The sequence below is a fragment of the Populus euphratica genome, unplaced genomic scaffold (genome assembly GCF_000495115.2).
Source record: "Populus euphratica unplaced genomic scaffold, PopEup_1.0 scaffold495.1, whole genome shotgun sequence".
Taxonomy (NCBI): Eukaryota; Viridiplantae; Streptophyta; class Magnoliopsida; order Malpighiales; family Salicaceae; genus Populus; species Populus euphratica.
The window spans coordinates 21,807-39,891 of NW_011500371.1; the positions used below are offsets into that span (position 1 = coordinate 21,807).

Genomic DNA, 18,085 nt, shown 5'->3' on the forward strand with positions numbered 1-18,085 from the left:
TAGTAGTAGTAGTAGTAGTAGTAGTAGTAGTAGTAGTAGTAGTAGTAGTAGTAGTAGTAGTAGTAGTAGTAGTAGTAGTAGTAGTAGTAGTAGTAGTAGTAGTAGTAGTAGTAGTAGTAGTAGTAGTAGTAGTAGTAGTAGTAGTAGTAGTAGTAGTAGTAGTAGTAGTAGTAGTAGTACTAATAATAATAATAATAAAGAAATAGAAGAAGAAGAAGAAGATGAGAACTTTGAGATGGAATATTAATGTAACGATTAAACAATGATAATAACAAATGTCAAGGTTAGAGGTTCCACTAATGGTATATCAAACAAGTATAGTATAAACTCTTATTATTGAATTGGAAACCACACACAAAGGAGGTTCCAATCAGATTATATATTGTTAACATGATTACATTAGTCATCTTATTCGATTAATGCTAATACTTGTAAATCTCGTCAAGCATTCATGATTATAACTTATGTTAACAACAAATCAAGTTTCTTTCATAGCTCAGGTGTCGGTTATACCATACATTATGGGCTATGAAAGTGCCAAGCATTTGTTGTACCAAGTGTTATACAACATAAATCAAGATTAGTCATTTAACAAGCAAAGTATTAAAGAGTGAACAAGATAGCAAATATAAAACATGTTAGTATCAAACATTAAAGTCCATATTAAGTTTACATTATACTTATTCTTACACCATTAGTGTAACCTTTTCACCTTGACATAATAAACTTAGCTAGACATAATGAAAGAAAGAAAAATAAATAAACAAAATAAGAACATAAATAAGATAAAAGTTAACTAAGTAAAGGAAAGGAAATGAAAGGCATAAACTTGATATTAATGAAAGCAAAGCATAAACATTACAAAAAATACAAAGAGAGAAAGGAAGAGCATGATCTTGATCTGGAAACCAAGATGCCTAAATGCATGGCAAATGTCTCCTTTTATAGGCCAAAATTGGGAACTATTGATTTGATGACTAATTGATGAGTGGGTGGCCAACTCTTGACTTGGTGACAATCCTTATCTTCTCTTGTCTGCCCAAAACATCATTGATAACGTCAAAATTGTAACAACTTGAAAACATGAAAGTTGTAGAAAATTATCTCAGCTTTCTTATAAAAAAACTTCAGATCATTTAAACTTTTAAAACTCCAGATATGGTTCAAATACTGAACAGTGCTCTGGCTGGAAGACAGATTCGGACTTCTTTATTGTTGCTATAATTTGAACTTGAAAATGGCCTTTTTGAATCTTGGACTCTATATGAAAGTTGTAGGCTTATGTCTTACCTTTCCATCCATATAAAGTAGACCTAAATATGAGATCTACAACTCCAGATATGACTCAATTACCGAAAAGTGTTCCGGTTTGGACTGCATCGGCATCTTTTTTCTAAGTTTGGCCATCTCTTTGTCCTTTTAATTTTAGTTCTTAAATTCATCAATCAATCCTTTCATTTATGTGATAGACCTGCATTTAAAATGAACATTTACCATAAATTAAAGGTATTTTATATTATTAGATATATTATTATAAAACATACTTTAGTTAAGGAATTATTAATACTTCAAGTTCAAAATGATGATATAAAACCTTGATAAAAATATATTTTTAAGTACTAATCAAAAAGCATGCAAATTTAGGTTGATTTAAGCAATATTCTATGCATTTAAGAGTTTTCATAACAACATAATAATGTGCCAATTTAGGTTGATTTAAATAGTGTTATGGGTATAATTGAGAGTTGTTATAATAACATAATAATATGCCAATTTATGTTGATTTAAATAGTGTTATGGGTATAATTGAGGGTTGTTAATATAGCATGAAAAGGGGAGTTTAAGGGCTATTATAATATCGTTTTTATACTTGAATATAGGTTGTTATGGCAATAAAAAAAAATACTTATAATTGAGGGTTGTTATAAAACCCTAAAAGTGTGAAATTGTGGGCTATTATAGCATCCTTAAAGATATATATTTGTTGAATATTAAGACAGTTGTGAATGCATGTTGATAGATTGATGACAAAAAATTATGTGTGGGATATTGCTGATGTTTGTCAAAAGTTTTAGGGAAAGGGATAGTCAAAGGTGTGTTTGTGTTTTGAGGTATGAACAACCAAATATACTCATGTTATTGTTGCATAATGGGTTAGTTGTGTATATATTTGTAATTGCTTAAATGGGTTAAAATTGTTAAATACTTACTGTAACTTATGTACTTGTATGTTTAGGCAAATTAGTTGCAAAATGAATGAATGAATGTGTGTGTGTGGCCAAATAAAATGTTGATTTGTTATTATTTGAGCTTTATGGGAGAAATGTCTAAAGTGAGATCTATTTTCTCAGGAGCACACATAATAAAAGCTCCATATAAGGGTTTGCCCCTTACCTTTTTTATTATCCAAATTATTTTTGTAAATGTTAGAATACGAGGTGTCATATTTATGAAATATATGTTCGAGGCAGATAAATGATATCTTATGAAATATATGTTCAGGATAGAAAAATAATATCATCTAAAATATATCTTCGGGGTGAGAATATGATATCAGTGAAATACACCTTTAAAGTAGGGAAATGATATGAAAAGAAATAGCCCTTCACGACAAGGATTATTAGATAATTGACATAGTCGAATCCCAGGGAAGAAATTGAGATATGAAAAGTTGGTTGTATTGTTAGGGGCTAAAGCATGTGTCTAATACAAATTATTTTGTGAAAATGGATTAATAGGTACAAATATTAATAGAGGATTGACATGGAATAAATCCATAAACTTACAAGAACAGTGAAAGAAAAAAAAGGAAAGATGAATATAACTGATGTGGAATATATAGACATGGAAGATGATATATGAATGTTGTATTGACCTTCAAATAAATATTTAAGGAAACTTAATAAGTGTAAAAAAAGAAAAGGTGATCTGATATAAATGAATCACCATGTATGGATACAGTGAATAAGTGTGAATACCATAATGTGGTTATATATGTGTATTTGTGTGTATATGTTGTGTGTGTGTGTGATTATTGGATATCCTTAAAATGAATGTACAATTGTGTTAATTACCTTTATTTAAATATCAAAGTTGAATTATAGCTTTGAGTATTAATGCATTTTATATTTTACATTTTATGTGTGTCATACAAGTTTAAGTACCGAAGTTGAATTACAGTGTTGAATATTAATGCATTTTATATTTTACATTTTGTGTGTGTCACACAAGTACTTCTTTCTAGCCACATCAATCTTGACAACTCACATCATATCTTTCTAATATATCATTATTTAGGTAGAACTCTAAAAAAAATTATAATATGTAAATTCTGGTTATATGTATTTTAATTGTATGATGCTTTTGCTATATGGTTTCTTCTTTTTCTTCTTCTTTTTTCTTTCTCTTATATATGTATCTAACCACCTATTTATAATAACCTAATATATTCCTCTCATACCTAAATTTTAAACTTTTCCACATCCTACCATAGTTTTCTAGTATTTTTCAAAACTTGCTGATATTTTCTAGAAGATTCATTTATTTTTTAACAATATCATATTCTTTCTCCTGTTCTTTTTCAATTGAATTTTTTTCCCTTGAATCAGACCTTATTGCTTTTTTCAATTATATTTTAATTAGTAAAACTTTTTTGTTCTTAATTGATTTTTTTTTTCAAAAAATTTGAAAATATAAAAATAAGAAGAAAAATAATAAAAAATGACGATATGAGTAGAGACTAGCCAAATCACATTGAAAACATATTTTTTTAGAATTTTGGTATTTGTTGTATTTTTTAATTTTTTTGAAATTATATTTAAAATAGGGATAAAAATGAGCACAGGGTGATTTTTGTGTGAGATTGTTAGTGTGTGCTTTTCTTTGGGTTTGGTGACTTTTTTTTTGAATGTTTGGTAGAATCGAACTAATTGTATGAAGCTTTTTTCATGTGGTCTCTTTTTTTATCTTTCTCATCTAACTACCTATTTATAATAACACAATATATTCCTTTAACACCTAAATTCTAAACTCTTCCACACCTTTGCTTAGTTTTTGAAAAACTTTTAGTGTTTTCTAAAAGTTTCCTCTATTTTTTAACATCATGTTCCCTCTCCTTTTCTTTTTCAATTCAATTTCTTTTTTAAACTAGACTTTATTATTTTTTTTCAATTATATTTTACTCACTAAAATTTTTTTCTTCTTGATTGATTTATTTTTTTCTATTGATTTTGAAAATGACCAGAGATCAGCCAAATCATTTTGAAAACATATTTTTTTTTTTAAGAATTTGGTATTATTTGTATTATTTGTAGTTTTTTGAAATTATATTTAAAACAAGGATAAAAACAAGTGTAGGGGTAATTTTAGCATGGGATTTTTGTTGTGTGTTTTTCTCTTGATTTGGTGATTTTTTTAGAATGTTTGATATAGTCAAACTAATTGTATGATTTTTTTTTTCGTGGTGTCTTTTTTGTTCTCCCCCCTAACCATCTATTTATAATAACCCAATATTCCTACCACACCTAAATTCTAAACTCTTCCACAATCCACACTCTTCCATATTTTTTCAACATTTTTCAAAAACTTCTAGTTTTTTCTCAAAGTTTCCTCTATTTTTTAACAACATCGTGTTCCTTTTTCTTTTATTTTTCAATTCAATTTTTTTTTTATAAAGTAGACCCTATTTTTTTCTTATAAAGTAGACCCTATTTTTTTCAATTATATTTTAATCATTAAAACTTTTTTCTTCTTGTTTGATTAACTTTTTTTTCTTTTTTTTGAAAAAATTGAAAATACAAAAGTAATAAGTGAAATGATCAAAAACTATAAAATAATCAAAGAAATCATATCAAAATTTATTCTTTTTAAATTTTGATATTTGTTGTATTTTTTAGTTTTTTTAAATATATTAAAAATAGGAATAAAACGAATAATGATGTAAGGCATATCAAAACATAACATTCATATATTCGTGTATTACATATAAACACACAAATTCTTATTTAAGATTTCATAGTACATCCTTTATTATATTTCTATTTTTATGTGCTCTTGACAATTATATACAATTTCTGTATTTCCATGTGCTCTTGACAATTATATACAATTTCTTTTCTCTCATAATTTTCACTTGCCACAAAAGGTTTTAATTTTTAACATATGTTTTATTAACTGGTCATTTAAAATACTTTTAAAGAAATAAATTATTAAGCTCTTCTTTTTACATTGATGTTATATAACACCAAAAATGACAAAATTTAAATCATTCATTAAAACAAATTTCATGAGCAATTCTTCCAAAATTTAATAATTTTTAACAAAATTATTATTAAAAAATTGAACTTATAATTGGGGTTTTGTTTCACAAACAAATATTACTAGATTGTAAACCTAAGGAGAAGAAAGAAAAGGTTTGGAAATGAGGAATATAGAGTATATTCCTCCACAAATTTAAAAGTTTAGTATCCTATAAAAAAAAATAACTCTTATCCATTAATTTTAAATAATAATTACCATGTTGGTTCCCCCGACCATTATTGTCCTGCATAAATGTTTTTGGGCACCCATTAGGTTTACCCTTTGAAAAAACTAGAGAAAACTACTTGGTACAAATTAACATACCCTCCCAACTACTTCTTACTTCCTAATATTCAATTTCATAAAATGAAATAAACAATGGAAAATAAAAAGAATTGTGTTATTTTGACTCCATTTTTTGTTATTCTTACTTCATTATTTATTATAAAGATTAAAATAGCTTTACTTAATATTTTTCTTTTATTTCATTAAAATCTTAAAAGTAATATAAATTTTAGAACCGACTTTTTTATATATTTTTAAGAAAATCAAGAATATATAAGAAAAGGAGTAGATTATGCCTAAATATTTCGGATTTTATTTTTCAAAAAATACAAGTTAATTAAAAAAAATGTTTACAAACTTAGCATTAAGTTGATGGATAATTTAAATTTTATGAATAAATTACTCAATAAATCATGACCTCTAAAGTCTCTTAGATACCAAAGAAAATATATTATAAATCTTAAGTTATTAAGAATACTTTGGTATTGTTTCATGCTCTATTGAATCTACTAGGAACTACAAAGTATAGTTTTGTACGGTAATTATAGATACCAATTCCTATTTAACAAGCTTAATCATCCAAAATGTATTTGTTATATATATATATATTCAATTTTTTTCTTATTATTATTATTCTTGAAATAAACAATAAAAATAATATTTTTAGAAGCTAAAACTATAGAGTATCAAGACACATTCAATAGGATTGTATTATTATTAGTTATTTATTCAGACTAGATTACTCCCTATTTTTGTATCATTAGTTATGAAATATCTTAGTTTGACATAATCAAAATTTATTCAAATATTGCTTTCTAATTATTAAAATTCAAAATTAATTCAAATATTTTAAAAAAAAGAAACAGCAATTACATGATTGAAAGCTTCTAGAATTTTAATTACCATATTATATTTTTTTAAATAATTTTTTCATTTATAGATATTATTAACTATATTTCTAGATGCAAATGTAACGCTAACATTTATTTAAAAAAACAAAAACAATCAAATTATTATCCTTTGTGAAAAATATAATAAAGAGTATTTTAGTCTATCTAAGTAATAAAAATAGATTATGAAGTTGTGGGAATAACACCATTCTATTCGATAAAGCTATTTTAGTTTTTATAATAAATGATGGAAGAAGAATAAAAGTTGTGGGGTGGGAAGAACACACAATAAAAAAAGAAAAACAAACGCAGAATTTAATGGAGTGGCAACAATTGGATGAACAATGTATTCCGCTTGCATACCATCAATCGGTGCCTCATAATTTTCAGCCTCTTCAAATAAACAAAAGCACGTCTTCTAATCAAATTCCACGTTGAGGCATCCTTAACCCGAATTCCGAGCACACAAACAACTTTATGAGGCAATTTTCTCTCTTCATCAAGAAGACAACTTCATTTGTGAGCCTCCTTAACAAAAGCCACATCCCCACTTCCAGTACTCGGTGACAGCAAGTGCTTCTCTTGATCAGTATCATCAATTTCTGTTGACTCGTAGGGGGTGGGGGTTGCTAGAGAATCATTCCCATCTTCTTCTGAGGATTATTACCCAAGAAATGAAACAACAATGTCAAGAATGCAACCAGTACAGTCAAGTTTATCGTGGATTACATGTCAGATTGTAGAAAACGAAGAAAAGGTGGGTTATATTCAAGAAGCAAATTACTCACCTAAGCGCTCATTGTATTCAGGTAGCTGTTTAACAGTAGTTACTTGGAGGCTCTCAGGAAGCAGGCAACTACAGAGAGCACCTGAAATTTCGAACAATAGCCAAATTAGTTTTCTTTCTGAAAAAATGATGTTTCATTTGCCAGTAAAACTCAACAGGCGAGACTCCAGTAAAGCAAACAAGCAAAGCAACTTAATTTGAGAATATCTTTTGCACGAACGCCACTTAATATGCTTGACCAACTAGATAACTCAGAAGTAAACATTGAGCTAAATGTATATTTGCAGAGTATAACTATGAAGTCCACTGCAGCTGGCTCTCTGCCAGTCACGGTGGAAATTCAGGAAAGGAATGACAAAGAGTGGGTGGGGGGAAACATAAATTACAGCTGAATAATGGCTAAAATTAGGATAAAACCGAAGTTCGAACAAGAAAATAGAACTTAGGGTTCATAAGAAACCTCTGGAATCAGAATAGATAAATAAAATAATGAAAAACACGTAATATAACCTTAGCAACCTATTTATATTAGTTTAAGCCTTGCATCCTTAGGAAAAGGGTTCTCAATCTTGCTCCCCTAGTTAACCTCTAAGGAAATACGCTAAACAGTAGATCAATTAAATAACCTAGTATCAAAATTGTTAAGAAAGCTCCTGCGGCAAAGAAGAACTAAAAACTTGATGGAAGAATTCTCCATACCTAGCCGAGCAAGTCGATTCACCCATCCTGGTATACGCTTGCCTATCAATCTACACGAGATGTCATCTGTAAAATGGTTGCAATTCTTAGAGATGAGGTGATAGGTATCTCCATGATACTCAGAAGCAGCACTCTCTATGAATGTTCGGAATTCAGAGGGAGGCATAGTTATCCTGCCTAAAAGGATGGAACATCTGTAAATAAAACCAGGGCAGCTCCTTGGTTCCACTTCAAAAACTCCACTGACAGGGAAGTCATGGGCTCCAAATCCGTACTCCTTACCATGGACTGTTCATACACGTAGAGAAAGTCAATGCAGTTCATTAGATTTTTAAGGGAATGGCTATGGACATTGAGATTCTAATGTTAAATCCACGCCTTTTAAAACAGACTATAGATGCATTATGACTTGGCCAAAGCTAGTCTCACTCCCAAGAACATAACAGGTTTTCACAGGCTACGGGCACTCTCACCAAATCTGAGCCTCTACGGCTTTTAGAACATCGATACCATGAGCGACGAGCTCCGGGCCACAAAAATTTCATATTTCAGGCGGGCCATGAGAATCTTGTTATTAAAATATTGATAAAATCAAAGCACGTATAGATTATATTGGATGGGATTAACACAGTAAACTTCACCATTCAAAATCATCAAATCAAGAAACCAAATCACCAAAATAAAAGGGAGAGAAGACACGCACACACACCTTCAATGCCTGAATGAAAGATCCCAAAACCGAACCAATAGGTGTACTGGTTTAGAGGGGTGAGGTCGTAAACATTCAAAACCACCTGCGTCTCACTGTTTTTCGAATTATCATTATCAGAGCTCGAACTCGATATCTCCTCCGCCGCCCCCATTTTTAACCCAGATCCACAATTCAGCTGTACAAACGGCCACTTGATTAGCCTCTCACAGATCCATCTCTAGCACTGTTTTCTTCTTCTTCTTCTTCTTCTTCTTTTTGAAAACAACGAAAATGTTCATCTCTTTCTTTTGAAAATGTCATCATGATGACGAGATTTAAAAAACACCCTCAGAAACGACTCTGTATATATATATATATATATATATATATATATATAAAGATTTTTATTGGGTTAGAAAATAAAGGAGGACTTTTGGCTTGTTTCAATCAAGGTTCAAATTCCCTTTCCTTCGTCGTGACGACAATATCGTGAAAATCTCAATTTAAATGTAAAATATCGCAATATAATTTAAGAAGTAAAAGAAACATAAAGGAATTAGAATTTAAAAAAAAAAAAGAATAGAAAATCAATATATCACAATATAATCCAATAAGTTGTTGCCGCACGCCAGAGCCTTGAAGGCATCCATACACTTTGAACAACGTGTATAACGTTTTCTAGTAATATAAAATATATTTTTTTGTTGTGTTATTGGATACAATGTCACGTCTCGTTTCCTCTGGTGTGGTATGCATACTGAACAGTGGTGTGCTAATTTGTTGCCAATCAGCTTCTTTTTTTCTCCTTCTTTTGTCTTTTCTATCCTAAAAAATATAGGTTAGTCCTTTCTATTATGAATATTTCAATTTTAGTTCTAATTTATTTTATTTTTAATTTTTATCCTTGATTTTTTGTTAATTTTTTATTTATTTTTAATGTAATCCTTTAATTTTAATTTGTCATGTATAATTTTTTCTTACGTGGTCTTTTTTTTTCTTGATTTTTTATAAAAGTTTTAATAGTTTTCAAATATATCATTCAATTCAATTTCATGGTGCATTATTTTTTAAAATTTGATCTTTATTTTTTTGTTATTTTATTAAAAAAAAAATTAGTTTAACCTTCCAATCAAAATTTTGTTCTTGTCCTCTAATTTATTTTTTATTTAGTTTTTCATCTTATTCTTTTTAATGCTACCTTTTATTTTATGTAATTGAATTTTTTTTTAGATTTTATCTTTCGACATTTGATTTACTAGGAATTGGGCTTCACATTCTTTTTTATAGTGCTTATAGTTTAATGGCAAGTCACAAATTTAAAAAGTTAATGCAAGTCAATATTAATTTTTTTGTTTATTTTTTTCTATTTTATAATTTGACATTAGTTTTCTTGTTAAAAAAATTAGTTTTGTGGTTTTTTCAATGTATTTTCTATTGGGCTATTCTAATTTTATAACCTAGGCCATGGATTTTACGTGTTAACCTGAATTGACTCGTTTTTTTATTATCAAGTTACATGTCTATTATGCTACTTCAAGTTTACTCAAGCTATTTTTTTTTTAACTTTTTTATCCAATTATGAACTTTAAAAAAAAATTCCCAAGTTATGTTGCTTTTTTTAAAAAAATTGACCGCTTACTATTGTTACTAATTTTTTATTATTTAATTAAAATAAAACCAATTTATTAAATTAGGTTGGTGCTCTTACTCTATTATTATTATTATTTAACGAGGAGGGAGTTAATTTGAGATTAGTTTGGGTACTAACTTTTACCAGGAGATTCCATTGATCATTTAAGGGTATGATTTGGGGCTCTCTTTTTGGATGCTCAATCGCTCATCAAATTATTAAATAGATTATGATTAGAGAATCCTACAATGTAATAGCATTAATTATTGTACAAAAATTGGCTGCATTGATAGAAGTTTATTAGGGTTTGGGATTTTTTTTAATTTTTAAATTAACTACTTGCCTTATTATATGTAACATGCTTAAACTTCACGGAATTAGTTCATAATTGCCACGAAAATAATAGATTTTTTTATTGTATTATATGTGAAAAAATAATTGAAGTATTTTACCATAGAAGAAAGTGCGGTGAAATCCATCTAATTATTGGGGAAATATACCCTATAGAAAAGATTGAATTGTGTAACATAAAGATTTATTTTTTAAAAGTGTTATTTCCCTTCACTGCAAAACATTTGCTATATAGTTTAATAAGGTATTATTTATAGATTTTCTAGGATTTAGGTGAGGTTCAATAAACCTAATATAAGCTCATTAGTTAATAATTTGCAAGGATTGATAGACTAATTGGTGATATGTAATTATCAAGAATAACAAGGTGTAGACATGTTAATTCACTAAGTATTATAAAAAGATAATAATCATAAGTGACATGGATAAATCAGATTTTAGAATGATTAGACTTTAAACTAACCATCCAAGATTTAATTCTTAGCAGTAGACTCACTGTAACCCATGTAGATAAATCAATAGTAAATTATGCATAACAAGAGTACCAATACAGTTTATTTCAAATAGAATATTTTAGGGTAATAGTATCTTTTCTATAGCATAATGAATCTTCTAATTTAGAATTCTAAAAACCAATAAAAATTTTATAGTAATTATAATATTAGATTGTGATTTTTTTAATGCAAGAAAGGATTGAGTGCTAATTAAGTTTCTATCATCATACTAACACTCCCTAGCTATTAATAATTAATTATCAATGTTGATCCTTTGATTACCCAATGACGAAACGAGTAAAATGTTCTTTTTATGTTAAAGAAACAAAAAAAGAATATAGTAATAACAAAATAACAAAAAAGTTGCTAATAAATAATTGATTGGTTTTTTTATCTACTTTTGTTTACAGATTAAGATAAAAATCTTCCTTGTCAAAATAATTTGTTTTTAATATTGTTTCCTAAATAGTATATTTTGTACCAAGTAAGCTTCACATTAAAAAAGAAAAAAGAAAAAAGAAATATGTGATTTCTTTTAAATACAAGTTATATAACATAATTTTAATAAAAATTTAATTAAAAAAAAATATATTAATAAACCACTAACAACCCGCCACTCCCTCTTTGATTAGAATGTTGGAAAAACACATGTTTTTATGTTTTTTTGTATAAAAGTTTTACAAGAAAATATTTTTTAGATTTTCTTATGTTTGTTTATGGAGAATATTGTTTATAAAATTTGTTTTCCATAAAATATTTTATTGGAAAACTGGATAAGGTGAAATATTTTATAGTCAATCTTCAAATTTAGTTCATTAACTGAAAAACATTTTGAGCTTGTGAAATATTCTATGAATAGTAATTTAATTTAATATTATCTAATTATGTCAATCACCACCACCACTATTAAAAAATATTACATGTAAAATATATTTTATATGAAAATATATTTTAAACAAAACATTAAAAATATTGTAATGCAAAACATTTTACAAGTAAAATAATATTTTTCATGTATGAAATATGTTGGGCAAAACAAATGAGCCCTTGGTCTTACAAAGCTTAAACCTCAAGGAAAAGTAATAAAAACTCTTAAGATTGTAAAAACTTTAATCACATAACTGTCTTCTCTTGCTGTCTTTAATCTCATCTGCTTCTTTTTTTCCCTTCAGTTACAACTTTATCTTTTATCAAGACAAAATAATTCCGAATTTCTACCCATTTCTCGATTGTGTTGTCATGATATTTAGTTCAAACAATATTAATTTGAGGATACACATTAAATACACCAAAAAATGGTAAGAGGGAATAAATAAGTTCAGAAACGTAATAGCTAGCAAAAATTCTGACACTTCAAGTTTAGACAAGACCCTATCTATGGAAAGAGAGTAAAAGAGGAAGAAGGAAACAATTGGAGATTTGCTTAAATTATTTTGGTTAGAAGGGTGGATTGAAGGTTTTAGAGAGGGCAGGAGAGAGAGCATGAGAGTGATTGGTAGATTAAAAGAAAAAACATGCACTGAGGTTCAAATTACCCTACAAAACATTTTTCAGGCGTCCTCCTTTCTCGTCTACCCATGTTAATTAACATTTTACCTATACCCTTCCCGACAGATAGAAACATTACAGCTGGGCTGCTGTCAAGCAATTGGGCGAAACAACAGCCTTCCATAGTCAACAACCAGCAAATTTATTTCCAGCTTTCTAGTAATTGAAATGTAGAATATTTGACATAACCCAAACAACAACAAATGCCAAGGATATAAATTATTTAATTCTCTTTTCATCAAGTTACAATATGCTCACTCTTAGGATAAACAATCAAGCAACTTCTAAGAGAAACCATTTGATACTTCGTGGAACTTCATCCAATGCTTGCCAAAGAACCTTGGTTCCTTGTGTCCTGCCTGCAACACCACAAAAGTTCATATATTCAGCTTATATTATATAATTTCCAAAGAATGAATATATAAATCATTCAACAGAGTAGTCTGGAAGCTTGACTCACAGCCGTAGGATCTTCTAAAAGCAACCAAAAAGATACCACAGAGTTCCACAATCACAACTCGTCTGGCGTTGTCCTTCGCCTGATCCGCTCACTGCGCCTCCAAGGGCCTGACCCGCCATCTGAAGAATCATTGTCATCCTCTCTGGAAGAAGATCCAGTTTCACCTTCATGATTCTCCCCCCAATGCCGGGTGGCTCTCCTTCTGAAACCTAGTTGTGCTCTGGCTCTCGGTGTACCAGACCAGCTACTACTCCTTGGACTAGATCCAGGTCTAAAAACTCTTATAAGAAAGAATACAGTAAGCCAACCACCATCATCTATCGGCAAAACATCATCACCCCTCTCTTCTCCAAACGAAGATTGGAGGGTGCTAAGCAAGTCGCCAAGGTCCCTCTGACGCTCCAGCCTCCTCCAATTACGTTGCCGCTCTGGATCAGCCTCTGATGGTCGAACAAGTGGGTGTTCAAGCCTCGCATGCTTCCTGAGATCCGAATACGTGCCAGTAAAATTGCATGTCTCACAGGCACAGCTTCTTGGTTTCGCATTCATGAAACTTCGCGCAGGTTCAGTGACAACCCACTCTTTTATCTGCCCCCGACAGAGTGGGCATACTAGCTTTGGCTGCACCTTGTTCTCACAAGAAATGGTTTCAGTGGTTAAGGATCCTTCCTCAGATTGATCTTCTGGTGGAACTATAAGTGTTGATACTGAGCTGACAACTGCATGAGAATTCATGGTTCTAAGCCTACTTTCTTGAGGTTGTGGAGTTGTTGGTGTTGTTTCTGCAAATGACTTCCGAAACTGATCAAGACAATTAGAATGACGATAGCTTGTGTCACACATGTAAGGACGGCAACCTTTCTCATGTGAAGAACAAATAAGGAGAACAGCATTATGCGGATGTTCCATGCATACAGGGCACCTGGCCTCTTCCCATTCCTTCAAATTCTCCTCAGTATCTGAAGGGATTTTAGGTGAAGATCGTCTTGAACAACTGGAGCTGCATGTATAAGGAGATGCCCTGTACCTATCAAAAGATATGGAACGATCTCTTCTATCCTTTGGCATGTTGATACTTCAAAAATATCAAGAGAAGACTAAAGAAACCAGTGCTCCTAACACCACAGCAGCAAAATGAACGACGTTCTAAGAAAGTACAAAAAGATCATTTATAAGAAAACCCAATAAGTGAAATAAAGGCTAGCATTTCTAAGAAAGAATAATAATAACTGGATAGAAATCCCAACAGACTTTTAGAGTTTAACACCCCCCCTGAAAATGCATGAACACAAACCCCAAACAAAAGAAAGGAAAAAAAGATCAAGAAGCCACAGCAAACAGGAAAAATATCCTTTTTCAAGGCAGACTTGCAAATTTATACACAAACAAGAAATTGTTCCAACCCACAGCAGTTTAAAGGAGAATTACATAAACATAAGATATACTTTACAAGAGAAAAAATGGACCACCATCAACCATTCTCTATGAGAAAACAGATACTCTTTATATTCCCCTTGATGAAAATTTCAGACTTATAGATAGATTCAATGCAGATTTTACGCATAAACTGAAACAGCTATGGAAAAATAAAAATGATAAACATATCTCATTTGAGACAACCTATGTTCATAGACATCAGCTGTGCTTGCCGAAGCTTATATGCTCCACAACATCTTGAAAAAAAAAAAATGTATCAATAAAGAAATCAACATAAAGCACAACCATGTTTTATTTACTTGTTAGAGTGGTGGTTGGGGGGTGGGGGGGTGTGGATGATACAAACCATTCAATACTATTAAAGTGCAAGTACGTTTTGGAGGTCACAGACTTCAAGGCATCAATTATGTAATAAGATATGCACTGGCACTTCACCTTGACAGTATACCCAGCCAAATCCATATTGCTTTTTACATCAGTATTGTTCTTATGAACTATCACTTGTAATGAGTTTATAAAGTCCAGTCCCTGAATTATGGACAGCCACCAAAAGAAGGCATTCTCCGATCATACAACTATCAGCAGTGGCATAATATTGAAGAAAAAGAAGAAGAAGCAGAGAAAGAATGAGAGTTACAAATGCAAGTTGACGGCATCCAACACCATGACAGTGCAATTATGTTTTAGAGCAACAGCCATCACCTTCATGGTATCAATTGTGCACCAAGATTCCCCCACAATGGTACGTTCACAGTCCATACTGCTCTCTGACACGAACAAGATCATTCAAACTAGTATTCAAAATGAGTTTATGGAGTCCAAGTCCTGAATTAGCTATTGTCAGAAACATAGGAATTGAATAGGAGGAGCATGCAAGGCCCATCTTTACAAATCTCTGAACTCAACTTTTTGTAAGTTGCAGGAGCCCTCTTAGCCTTCAACTTTACCCAAGGCCACAAAGGATGCAGCAAACTTGACCTTACACAAGTCACAACACAATGTCACTCTTGGTTTTTACCATATTCATTGTTACTCCTAGGCCACAGAAGAGAGTTTGCATTGAAGACACAATTGTTCCCCACAAAAGTGATTACAACCTAGCTCCCTCAATGTTCTCTGTATCCAGGAGTCAAAACATACAGAACATCTTCGAATCACTTAAGTATGGCCAGTACATATTAATGTTTTCAAGATGATCGATCATACATACAATACCTAAAAGAGTCGGCTTTATAAACTTTCCAACAGCCAAATTATCCTCCCAAACACAAATGGTTTCAAAAAAAAAAAGAAAAATGCATACACAACCCTGCACCTCACTTTGGTTAGGCGCTTCTAAGAAACTTCAGTTCTAATTGAAAAACAATCACTAAGAAAATATAGTAGCTTTTACCATATTTCCCACAAAACAACAACAACAACAATAATAATAAGCTCTCAACATAACTAGGACACTCAAATTGCCAAAAATCAATTGGCAAGATGTGAAATTTCTAAACAAAGTTCTTTCTTTCTTTCTTTTTTATTCCGCCAAGAGATCAAGCTAAATGAATATGCACAGAAATCGCAGATAAGAAATCAAACCCTTTTCATTTCTTTTTAATTTAGTTTCTATTTCCACAATTTTAACCTCAAACAGAGACACAATTAGAACACAAACAAATAAAACCTAAACCCTTCAAAAAAACCCGGAAATTACAAGAAAAATGAATGAATGATAGAAGAATCTGATCCCTACCTATAAGAATTAACACATAAATAATAGAGATTTAAATAGGAGAAATCATCCAAAAACAGCAGAAAAGTTTATAAGAGATATTACCACAACTCCTTTGAGAATTCGATTCCACTTTAATAGATCGTGAATGAAAAGAGATCGATTTTGAAGGAGGCTGCTTTTTCTTGGGCTGTTCTAGGGCTCCTTTCAGTTCAAGACAGATGAAGAAGGAGAGAGAAGGTGAAAATGAGCTATTAAACAGAAGAAAAAAAAATAAAAAAAACAAAAGAGAGAAAGAAGGACAAGTCTCTCTCTCTCTCTCTCTCTCTCTCTCTCTATATATATATATATATATAGACACAGCCACATAGAAAAAAGAAAAATAAATTGGAAATTCCAACGACGATTTAAGTCGCTACGGTTGGTGTCCTTGCGATACTGATAGGGTCGCAGCCTCGTAGCGTATTATATTATAATCGGCTAAATTTTAATTTGCCCCTTGAAGTTTGGGGTAGTCCAATTTAGCCCACGGAGGATTCCAATGAATCGATGTTATCCTTGAAGTTTCAATCACAAATCAATTTACCCCTTCAGTTTAGAAATCTAACCAGATCTGAAGTTCCAAAACCCTTTTTCTCTCCTACAATTCTAAATCTCGACCAAATAGGTTCTCTTGGTATAAGTTAAAAGAAAATGTTTATGGTATCCATAAAATAATTAGTGATATCTTATTAATTACTTTTTAGATCTATTTTTTTAAAATTTCAATGTTGATGTGTTTTTTGAAAAAAAAAACTATGAAAAACAAAATAAAGAAAAAAATAGACAAAAGGTAAAAGTGTAAGATAAGAGGAATGAATAACTAACAAAAATATACAATAGAAATATTTTTATGATATGCTTAAGATAAGCAATCTAGAGTAAAAATATTCTTGAATCAAATTATAAATAGAAAAAAAATAATGTTTAAAGAGAGAAGCCACCATATACAGAAAAACCTAACCTTATCTTCCATAAAAAAAAATCCATAACCTTCTTTCTTCCACCAAAAAACATCTTAGGCACTAGGAAATAAAGAGAAAAGAAAATAAAACAAGAGGATATAAAACCTAGCCAACCTAACCTTATCTTCCATAAAAAAAAAAATCCATAACCTCCTCTCTTCCATCAAAAAAAAATCCTAGGCACTAGGAGATAAAGAGAAAAGAAAATAGAACAAGAGGATATAAAATCTAGTCACTTACATCAAAAACCAACCCAACAAAAAACATAACCTTATCTCTTCTATTTACTACAAAACCCTAGCAACTATTGAAGAGTCAAAAAATAAGAAGAGAGAAAAGAGAGCATGTAGAAAATTTAGAAGAAAAAAAATACATAAAGAAATAAATTATAAAAGAACAAAGATAGAAGAGATATGATCTCTTATTTCTCTTCCCTACCAACACTAGATTTTGGCCAACCACCACTATTTTGACTACCACGATCTACTTCTTTACATATGTAAAAGCACATTGACATATGAAAACCACAAATCAAATAGAAATTGAGAGAAAGAAGTACAAGGCAAAAAAACAACATGACATCTAAATTTTCAAGTCACTAGATCTCCTCCTACCGATGATGGTGACCTTCATCGTCACTATCAAGAGGAAGACCAAAGGGTGGTGCAATACATAAGGTGGTCTATGTGTTGCCCCTCCCTACCAATAAGCACCAAGACACGTTTGAAACAAGATTGTTAAGAAAAGATAGCATTAAAGGTATAAATGGTCAAAATTTAAACAACTAGATCTTC

The 18,085-nt window shown here is 30.4% G+C and overlaps 2 protein-coding genes across 6 annotated transcripts; both read right to left on the reverse strand.

The window, feature by feature from the left end:
• Nucleotides 1–6,667: 6,667 nt before the first annotated feature.
• Nucleotides 6,668–8,978, reverse strand: LOC105114136 (deSI-like protein At4g17486). The gene is made up of 4 exons (XM_011010575.1): nucleotides 8,669–8,978; nucleotides 7,960–8,247; nucleotides 7,262–7,342; nucleotides 6,668–7,126 (listed from the first exon to the last, which is right to left on the reverse strand). The coding sequence occupies exons 1-4, from the start codon at nucleotides 8,820–8,822 to the stop codon at nucleotides 6,987–6,989; spliced, it is 663 nt and encodes a 220-aa protein (XP_011008877.1). The 5' UTR covers nucleotides 8,823–8,978; the 3' UTR covers nucleotides 6,668–6,986.
• Nucleotides 8,979–12,796: 3,818 nt separating this feature from the next.
• LOC105114137 (MAP kinase kinase kinase, putative (DUF1644)) lies at nucleotides 12,797–16,615 on the reverse strand. Of its 5 annotated transcripts, none has more exons than XM_011010578.1 (4): nucleotides 16,393–16,615; nucleotides 15,208–15,337; nucleotides 13,134–14,279; nucleotides 12,797–13,032 (listed from the first exon to the last, which is right to left on the reverse strand). In XM_011010578.1, the coding sequence occupies exon 3, from the start codon at nucleotides 14,199–14,201 to the stop codon at nucleotides 13,185–13,187; it is 1,017 nt and encodes a 338-aa protein (XP_011008880.1). In that variant the 5' UTR covers nucleotides 14,202–14,279; nucleotides 15,208–15,337; nucleotides 16,393–16,615; the 3' UTR covers nucleotides 12,797–13,032; nucleotides 13,134–13,184. The 5 variants fall into 5 exon arrangements, with proteins under 5 accessions (XP_011008880.1, XP_011008882.1, XP_011008879.1 ...); XM_011010580.1 differs by having other exon boundaries at nucleotides 13,134–14,248; nucleotides 15,273–15,548; XM_011010577.1 differs by having other exon boundaries at nucleotides 15,208–15,548.
• Nucleotides 16,616–18,085: the final 1,470 nt, after the last annotated feature.

What these genes read in the sequence shown, in the direction of transcription:
- LOC105114137 (XM_011010579.1), bottom strand. Translation starts at nt 14,201, where the DNA reads ATGCCAAAGGATAGAAGAGATCGTTCCATATCTTTTGATAGGTACAGG.
- LOC105114136 (XM_011010575.1), bottom strand. Translation starts at nt 8,822, where the DNA reads ATGGGGGCGGCGGAGGAGATATCGAGTTCGAGCTCTGATAATGATAAT. An exon ending in CTTTCATTCAGGCATTGAAG is followed by an intron (nt 8,248 to 8,668) that starts GTGTGTGTGCGT and finishes GTGTATGAACAG; the next exon opens with TCCATGGTAAGGAGTACGGA. An exon ending in TGAATACAATGAGCGCTTAG is followed by an intron (nt 7,127 to 7,261) that starts GTGAGTAATTTG and finishes AATAATCCTCAG; the next exon opens with AAGAAGATGGGAATGATTCT.